The sequence below is a fragment of the Urocampus carinirostris genome, chromosome 4, assembly GCF_059441175.1.
Source record: "Urocampus carinirostris isolate Australia breed hairy pipefish chromosome 4, RoL_Ucar_1.0, whole genome shotgun sequence".
NCBI classification, from domain to species: domain Eukaryota; kingdom Metazoa; phylum Chordata; class Actinopteri; order Syngnathiformes; family Syngnathidae; genus Urocampus; species Urocampus carinirostris.
The window spans coordinates 47,623,462-47,633,387 of NC_142352.1; the positions used below are offsets into that span (position 1 = coordinate 47,623,462).

The 9,926-nt window shown below is 39.4% G+C and overlaps 1 protein-coding gene across 2 annotated transcripts; it reads left to right on the top strand.

The window, feature by feature from the left end:
* Positions 1–4,804: 4,804 nt before the first annotated feature.
* Positions 4,805–8,609, top strand: nudt19 (nudix (nucleoside diphosphate linked moiety X)-type motif 19). Of its 2 annotated transcripts, XM_088334745.1 has the most exons (4): positions 4,805–5,659; positions 6,858–7,065; positions 7,143–7,380; positions 8,206–8,609. In XM_088334745.1, the coding sequence occupies exons 1-3, from the start codon at positions 4,886–4,888 to the stop codon at positions 7,340–7,342; spliced, it is 1,182 nt and encodes a 393-aa protein (XP_088190871.1). In that variant the 5' UTR covers positions 4,805–4,885; the 3' UTR covers positions 7,343–7,380; positions 8,206–8,609. The 2 variants fall into 2 exon arrangements, with proteins under 2 accessions (XP_088190871.1, XP_088190870.1); XM_088334744.1 differs by having other exon boundaries at positions 7,143–8,609.
* The last annotated feature ends 1,317 nt before the right edge of the window (positions 8,610–9,926 follow it).

Consider the following 9,926-nt stretch of genomic DNA (forward strand, 5'->3'; position numbering starts at 1 on the left):
TTCGGTGCCATAGCTTGAAATCTTGATCTTCACGGGACTGTGTCTTGAGCGGTTATGATTTCTACAGCCCGGTGTTATGCCGAGAAATGCATCCCTGCCGAGATTTGCATCCCCTCGCTACTACAACCACTTTTACCTCGTTTCATCTCACTTTTATATCACTTTTAGGGAATGTAATGGCGAACATATAACCAAAACCACTTCGTCTTGCATTTGTTGGGAATGTAATACAACTTAAACCATTCCGTCTTTGTTTTTGTTGTGAACGTAATCGAACGGTAATGGACACCATATATAAAATCCTCCCCCCCTCGCGTGAACGCGCATTCTGCTGCGCTTCCAACAAAAGTGATCGTATTTTATATAAAACGCTTATTAAAACAATAAAGCGAGCTAATTATAACAATTGGGAGATCCTAGTCTATATAACGCGTTTATTTAAACAACAAAGTGCGATCGTATTCTACAAAATGGGTTTGTTAACGCGGATGAAAAAGTCACCAACGTCAATGCACGCTTCCAACAAAAGCGATCGCAGCAGAATGCGCGTTCACGCGACGGGGGGTGGGGGGGTATTTTGCGTAGGAGTCGGATTTGGGCAATGACGCGGAAATGACGCGATGAGGAAGCGGCACAGTCGCCGGCGCCTGTTTTGCGGGCATACCACCGATGAACAGCAGGTTGGCCAATTTTGCGCATTTTCCATCGCGGGCAACAACGGGCAAAAAAAAAACGCAAAATTTTACCCGCGATACAGACGCAAACGGCTGTGTGACCGGGCCCTAAGCTTAAAACACACTTTTATTCCATAGCATATGAATAACCTATATTTTATGTTGACAATATAAGGGGATGGTGTCATAATAGTCTGTAGTTTGCAATAGTCTTTGATCTGTGCAGCCCTTTGAGACTCTTTGTGATTAAGGGCTAAACACATAAACATGACTTGACTTGACAATCATATTTGTGTTGTACCTTGTGATTGTTTTGAGACGAAAGATCAGCTTTGAATTTTTGTTAGCATTTAGCTATGATAATTTATGCTATGCTGTGCTATGCTATGCTATGCTATGCTATGCTATGCTTTGATATTAGAATTTGTATTGGAATTAGAAATGTCTTTGATGTCATTGATAAATACATAGTAAAATTGTTTACAATGAGATTTAAATTAGCATCCCAGGAAAAAAGTGTGTAATACATAAATTAAGAGAAAGATTCTGTAGAAAAGAAAGTTAAGATATATGTGCTTGGAGACCGACCTAAGTACTTATTTGTGGGGGCATCAGAACAATAGTACAACATCAGTTACAATGTAAGAGTCGAGAAATAAGATAAAAATACACATTTTTCAATACATAGGCAAGATGTATATTTTATTCACAGTTGTGTGCTTGTTTAGGGTGGTGATGGCCCTAGGAAAAAAACTGTTCATGAGCTTGTTAGCAAGCATAATGTATAATATAACATTAGATGATTTTAAAAAGTATTTTAGGAACTTAATGGGTTTATTACTGAAATGTTAATCCAGGTATCTCCGGAATGAGTATAATTGTATTCATTTTGCAAAAATTAATAACCTAAAAAAAAATATAATCGGCCTCAAAAGATTAAATTAATGGGATACACCTGTAAATAATTAGAATTACAATTTTCTTTATCGTCATTAATAACAGTGAACATTGTTCACAACGAGATTAAATGTATAATAAGCTTAAAGGGACAGTGTGTAACCTTCATCATTTGAAAAAACAATATGGATTTTGATAATAAGCAAAAATGTACTACCTTATGATAGTTGATAAAGCACTTTTGTATTCTTGTAGGTGAAGAAATTTGTATTTATTTCACATAACATGAGGCTCCACTAAAGCAAGCTGACATATTTGTCTGCCATTTTGCTGCTATGGAAACACAGAAAACAAAAACATGTCTTTTTGTTTTCTTTATTTTTTTTCCTTTTTTATCCTTTTCCCTCTTTATGTTTTTCCTTTCTTACATTATTTTTCTTTTTTACCTTCATTCTTTCTCGTTTTTTCCCATTCTTGTTTTTGTTTTTTTGTTCGTTTTCTGGTTTTGTATTCTTTCCTTCTCTTTTTACATGTTTTCTTTTCTTTTTTTCTTTCTTTGCAAAAGGCTGGACAAAAATAAAAAATAAAAAAGCTTGGTCACTTGAGTCTTGAGAATTTGTAATCTTCTCTTTTGTTTTTGCTTGCTGTACACAATGACTGACAGCTCGTGGTCAAGTCAGGTCAAGTCAAGTCATGTTTATTTGTACAGCTCTTAATCACAAGAAGTCTCAAAGTGCTGTACAGACAATACATGGATCTCATCACCATGAAATTTAGGTAATAACAGAATGTCCGGTTGACAGATTCCTGAGGTCAATATCCTTCATAACAGCACCAGGCCCAAATGGAAAACTCCCTTGAACCTGGGCATTTCTTCTTGGCTCTTGGGATCACTAGTAGACCAGTATTTTCCAAGTGAAGGCTCTGAGCAGGAAGGAAGAGGAGAATTAAATCCAAAAACCCTGGCCTCCCAAGAAGACACATAAAACTGATGTCCAGTTTGACCTTGACCTGTGAATACAGTATGCTCATCGGAGCAACATTGGTCGGTGTGAGCAACGCCAGGATGCCATTTTAGTCAAAAGTCTCACCGAACAGACAACACCCTCAATCACGCTGATGTCGTCTGAGCTACAATAAAGCGATGGAAGTGGGGCCTGGGATGTTGTGCTTCACTCTATGTGCTTATCCAATCCCACTTTAAACATTATAATGTTCACGAGGAACTGCATATTTGTCTCAGGTTTTACACATTATATTTTTGTTCAAGTAAGGAGCAGAAGGATGTGAAATGAACAACTTATCAGAAACTGTAAAATACTGTATTTATTGTGATTCAATAATGTTATAATATTTTTGAATGTATCAACGAATTATTGTTAGACTGATGTAAGATAAGATATCTTGATTATATGATTGTCTCCTGTATCCTTTTTTTTCTTTTCAGGTGATTTGTATACTCTGTGATGTAATGTTTGTTGCAACGTGACTGAAAAGACAAAAATAAACAAGAAAATACGTATACCAACACAACTTTAAAATCACATCTTAAACTGACAGGTCAGCCATCATCGGGGTAATGTGATCAAACCTTCTTGTCTTAGGGCCCGGTCACACAGCCTTTCAGGGGCGTATCGAGGCTGAATCACGGCCAGAAATTTCTGCCCGTGAAGCAGACGCTGTTGGACGCTTTGAGATCGCGATACAGACGAGATACAGCCATGCTTTACACGCGGCAAGAAATTCACACACGGTTGGCCGCGCAAAAAAGTTTTGCGCTGCTCAAAAAAGTTTTGCGCTGCTCAAAACTTTAGACCACGGGTAACCGCGGGCGGCACACGTGGTACACACGAGGTAATGACGCGGTACAACGCGGAACGACGTGCTACGGCCACGGCCAGGGCGTGGTTACACGCGGGTAGGACGCGAAATTTTAGCGGGTAATCGCGGGTGGAGCACGGTCATAGCACGTTTGTTCTGCGGTGTTATCACGTGAATTAGCGTGTGTAACGCGTGTGACGGTCAAACGCCTTTCTCCGCGTATATACAGTGCGATTTGCCGAGCACACGTCAGTTGTGCTCGAGACGTCAAGGGGTGAACATGGATCCCCGTCACCGTAGTGACCTCGTCTTAATCCATTTTTATTTCTTGACATTTCTTTTCATTTCATAACAAGATAATAAAATAAAAATGAAAAACTATTACAATAATAACATATTGGCTTCTTCTTCGGTGCCATAGCTTGAAATCTTGATCTTCACAGGACTGTGTCTTGAGCGGTTATGATTTCTACAGCCCGGCCTGGCAGCTTTTATACCCGTGGTCCACACGCGGAAAGGACGTGGAACTGACGCAATGAGGAAGCGGAACAGTCGCCGGCGTCTGTTTTGCGGGCATACCACGGATAAACAGCGGGTTAGCCAATTTTGCGCATTTTCTACCGCGGGCAACCACTGGCAAAAAAAAATCGCAAAATTTCACCCGCGATACAGACGCAAACGGCCAGACATGGGGACTTGAGACTTAGTGACTTGGACTCGAGTCGACTCGAGTCGCTGTTTTTATGACTTGTGACTTGACTTGGACTTGGCAATCTAAGACTCGGGACTTGACTTGTGACTTGACTTGCCCAAGAAAAAAATACTTGGGACTTACTTGGGACTTGAAGGTGAAGACTTGAGACTTACTTGAGACTTGCACATGTGTGACTTGGTCCCATGTCTGCAAACGGCTGTGTGACCGGGCCCTAAGTTAAAAGCCTTGCTGCAGAAAAATATGAAAATATTACACAATGTCCCTTTACTATGAATTATTTTACAGCTTAAAAGAATGAGTATTTTAGAAGACAATTGAAAAATAAGTAGGGTGGCATTAGCTCAGGAAGTACAACGCTTGTCTTGGGGTCAAGAGGTTGCAGGTTCAATATCCGGCTCCTCCGTGTTATATGTCGAAGTGTCCTTAGGCAAGACACTGGACCCCTAATGCCCCAATAGCAGGTAGTTAGTTGACCTGCATGGCTGACGCTGCTATCGGTTAGATAGTGTGTAAAAGGGAAAAGTATGAGGCACATTGTAAAGCGCTTTGGGAGGTCTTCGTTGACTTGAAAAGCGCTATAGAAATGCATAACATTTAACGTTTACGTTTACATCCTGTCGGCAGACGGCAGCAGTGAGTTTTCCAATTTTTAATTCACTGGAAATAGTGATTCCGTTCGGCGCGAGTACTTCCGGGTTTCACCACACAACAACTGTGCTCCGGCGTTTATCCACTTCCGGATTATATTGACAAGTACTTTTTATTTTGTTGCTTTAAAATGAACACTGGACTCAAACATTGGAAAGAGGCGGCCACGCTAATTTTGGCCGCGGGTCACCGGCTCGGCGCGGACACTTCATTCATTTCTGGTTTGGAATCTTTTTATTCCCCGGTAAAACCCGAAGAAAGACATCGGGTTCCTCAATTCGACTACAATGTTTTACTTCTTAAACGAAGTAGTAAAAGCGGGTTCATGCCTAACGCGTATGTGTTCCCCGGTGGTATGGTGGACTCTTCCGACTTTTCCACTGAGTGGCTGGCCATTTTCAAAGCCTTTACTAACGCTCCCAACTTCGGTTTGAGGAGCGTCCATCAACCATCGGAGACCAGACCTCCAATATTTTCTACCGACAGGCTGAAACTGGGCTCACCCATACCAGGAGAGGTGGCATTTCGTATCTGCGCCTTGAGGGAAACGTTTGAGGAGTCTGGTGTGCTGATTCATGTGTCCAAAAAGGACGAGTTGAGTCTTTTAAAGAGCATTAAAGACAAACGATCCAGCGATGAAATCAAGCATTACAAGGTAAACGGGATCTGCAGCGATCAACTTAGCAGATGGAGGAGTTTGGTGATCCAGAACCCTTCGAACTTTATCAGGATGTGCAGGGAGTTGGAGGTTTTGCCCAACATCTGGGCCCTCCACGAGTGGGGTAACTGGCTAACCCCTGTTGGAAAATACGGCGTGAAAAGATTTGACACAGCCTTCTTTATGTGCTGCCTAGGGGAGAAACCAGATGCCTTTCAAGACCAGAAGGAAATTCAACATTTACAGGTGTCCATAAATATCATGTCACTGTCACGCGATTAAAAATATCTATCTTTAACTGGATTCCCTTTTTTACAATTGAAAAGTTTGTACAACTCTCTAGGTTCATACGAGCTTTGAGAAAAAAATGATACAGTTGGAATAATTATAACTTAAGTATTGATTTTGAACATTTAAAACAGACATTTATAAAATTTGGCTGATTCTTTCAATTGATTCTGTTTCAAAGAAAAAGTGAGGTTTGTTGTTACTCTGGATCCGCATCTTTCGCCTACCCTGGATCCAGTAAGACCAAAAAAAAAATTCCCTCTTTTATACAAAATCTACACGTACAAAATGTACAATGCATGTCATCAAGAAAATATTGGTGTAAATGTTGCTTGAATCTTGGAGAGGCGAGTCAGACGTTTTTGTTCTATGTGCTCTTAAAATGTTCGTGCGTCTGAGAAGTAACGCCATGATAGCAAGGTCTGCCTTGCAAAAACTGCAAGCTGTCATTTTTTGGGCTGTATCAGTGCTAAAATGCTCCCAAACATTAAAAGTTTTGGTACGCATACTTGAAGTTTACGCAGCCATTTCTGTATGTTTATGAGACTCTCAACAGAGATTATATTCATGAAGATCAGTCTCTCTGTTAGAAAAATATGTATGGCGACCAATAGTCGACAATGTAATTCATTGTCAACTAATTTTATTATCCATTTTAGTCGACGTTGTTGACTAATCATTGCACTTCAAATGGCTAATTTAAAAACAATTACTCGTCAAAGCAGCCCCCGTTAAGGTCATTGTTAATGACTCTACTATAAGACCCTGACCAAAAATAGCATCCATGAAAAACTTCTCAGTTTAAAACACCTGCTGTCACAAAAGCACACAAAGAGTCATCCTACATTTGCCAAAAAGCATCTTGATTATCCTTGAGGCTTCTGTAGAAACATTGTGTGGACTGACGAGTCAAAAAATGTAACTTTTTGGAAGTTGTGCAGCACCTTACATCTGGCGTAAAAATAGCACAGTATTTGAGTGAAAGAATATCATGCTAAAAGTAAAACATTGTGGTGGTACTGTGATTGGTTCAATGATCTGAAACCTTTTGTGAGTGATAAATATGCACACAGAAATCAGGTAGGGCGCATATACTTTTCGCGGCACTGCTTTTAGTATACACTGCTGCTCACCATGTGTGTTGACGGCATCCCAGTGGTCGGCGCCCTCGGACATCCTGCGGAGTTTCCGGGCTCGCAATTTGTGGATCGCACCCCCGCAGTTCTACGAGTTGAGTCGATTGTGCCGCTTCCCTTCACTCAGTGACCTCCACGCATTCGCCAGGCGGCGAGGCACGGAGGGCTGCGAGCACTGGCTTCCTGTCATCATCTTCCAGGACAACAATTACATATCATTGCTCCCAGGTTTTCATTTATTTCTTTTTTTTAGACCTCTCAATTTATGGTCTCAGTGTTGATATTTTGCTGCTCTTTTCCTGCAGGAGACCAGCTGTACCCATCTAACAGTTTAGAACCAACAAAATTGGAAGAAAACATGGAACGTCAAAAAAGTTTAGAAAATGCACGACATCGCTTCTTGATCTCAGACCCCTACAGTCCAGAAATACAAGTCAACATCAAACCCAAATACAATCATACACTACCTATCGTTGAACGACTTGACTCCACATCCCTTGTGTGAAAAATTGGAGGACCTGTGATGAACACCCAGAAGTAGAGGTAAGATCAGGCCTAAAAATAAATAAGCCCGACCCGAGTCATGGGTATATAAAACCGAACCCGACGGATTAACTTGATTTGATAAAAATAAAAGAAAAAAAAATAAACACAAACCTTAAATTTGCCGCCAAAATAAACACGAAGCTTTACTTCGGCCGTACGTACTTCAGCTGGCATACGCAGCTTGGGGTTTTCTTGGGGCAGAGTCCCTCAAATCAAGTGTGCACTGTGCCTAAATGAACATTTTGGCACTGAAGTGCACATATCGGCGACGTGCAGCAAAGAAAGTGACACCGAACAAAATGGCACTGTAAAGAAAATGAAATTCTGCAGATTACAAACTGCAAATAGTGAAAGATTTGGCCAAAAAGTGAGAGTGAGAGAAAGTTTCTAAAGCTTGTTAACTATTAGCAAGAAGCAGAAATGAAATCTGACGTGAGACAGATGGAAGGATGATATAATGATTTTAACTTAAACTGGTAGTTTGGTAAGTATTTTCTTTATCCAAATAATCACATGAGTAAAAGTAAGTGCATGCTGTGTAGATCCTTAACAAAGAGAAATGAAAAATACGGCGAGAGAGAGAGAGAGAGAAGCCCGACTCGCCCAACTTAAAGATTGACATTTTAAGCCCGAACCCAGCCCTAATTTCGGGCCCGGGCCCAAGATCTTACCTCTACCCAGAAGTAAAACAAAGTTTTATGCCTTACACACACAAAGCTATTTAAGTTGTGCCAGTCAGATTCACTTTACCTTTACTGTCTTTGCCTTTATTTTATTCACAAGTTTGATATACAGTTATCCCTCACCTGTTGTGGTTAATAGGGACCAGATGGATCAGCCTCAGTCCCTTCTCGGACCCGATTACAATCTACAGAGCACTGGCGATCACCATTTCCTTGGGGTTTTCTGACTTTTTTCTGAGTCCGATTTGATCAATGGATTTATTTTTAATCCAACGAGCCGTTTAAAGATAGCGGTCGCAGTCCTTCAGTTTATTAGGGTGTCCACAATGACTTGTGCGCCCACTCCGCTGTTTCAATGACAGCCAGACCAGCCTATCACAGTCGTTGACACACAGTCACGCCCACCCAACACACACACAAAGCCCTCCCCAAGCTGCCCTTGTAATAGCCTTTGCTGTGTTCTGTTTGCTGAACACAATGCACAATACGTTGATATCAATGACAATTAAATTCAAAACCTGGGAGTTGGTGAACCAGCAATAACCGAAGTGCAAAGTATTTGATTATGGTTTTAATTCTTGTAAATCATTTACAAATGTCACACCTACAATATTTTAAAAGGAATTTGGGAGTATTACAGTGCAGTGAAAGCTCATTGTTTGCAATGGTGAGACATAAATTTACGTTATATATAATAATATATATAAATTATTCTATTTTCTTTCTTTTTACAGATATGCAATAAGGGCTATGTTATTTATTATTCCACCTTATTTAACTGCCATGGAATAGTGGTTACCTCTGCCAAAATGATTAGTTGTTGTTTGTTAAATAATGGTGTTTCTAAAAAATTGATATCTTTTGAGATGTAAATGTCACAAAGTACATGATTAAGGCAAATGAAAAAATGTATATTAATGTTGAAGATCATGTGATTTTATTTTTCCAAATCTGAATGAGAAATTCAAAAGCATATGAATTATGTAAACGATTTTATTATAATCATTAATATTCAAAGGATCTAACATTTTTAAAACACCCCGTATATGAAATGCTATGAAATGTGTATTATTGCTTAGATTACGTATCAATTTTTGAAATGTATCATGGGCCATGGAAAAAATCAAGGTTTAGATTCACAAATATGTTTGCGATTTACTCATGATCTAAACATTTTGTCTGTTAAAAAATTGCACATGCCAGATTAAAAATGGCATATGTAATTGACGGCTATATTTGTGGATCTGCTATATACATGATTTATACTGGATTTCTTCTTTTAATGGTACTCGAGATTTTAGAAATTTGGCTTTGAAAGTCTTTAAAAAGTGCTTGAATTTTGCCATAATAAATTTGTACGAACCCTGATAAGATCAACAATATACTTCCAGGTTTTAGAAAGCAAATATTTGTTTCAGTGATTGTGTATTATTTATTTTTCATCACTGTAAAATTAAATTTTATGACAAAAGACAATCATCATGAATCTAAATCAGCCTTACAAATTGATGTTGTAATACCTTTGTCATTCTTATTATTAAATTATATTCCAAGCACAGTTCGTTATTATTATGGCCTTTTATAAAGGGAATATAAAAAATTCAAAATAATAGATTTAATTATGTAGACAGAAATTGAATCTCACCATAGTAATTGTAAGGGTGATTTCTGTTTTGATCACTATTTTCAAGCGTGTGTACATGTGTGTCTGTTTGTCTTTGCTACATTGTGGGATCCAGCACCTGACACCACAGTTGTGGTGTGGGAACCAAAGACCCAAAACCTAGTCCCCACATTTTCATCATTGTTTTGGTCCTAAAATGAACGAAGACTTGTCCAGGCTTAGTTTTATAGGTTGTC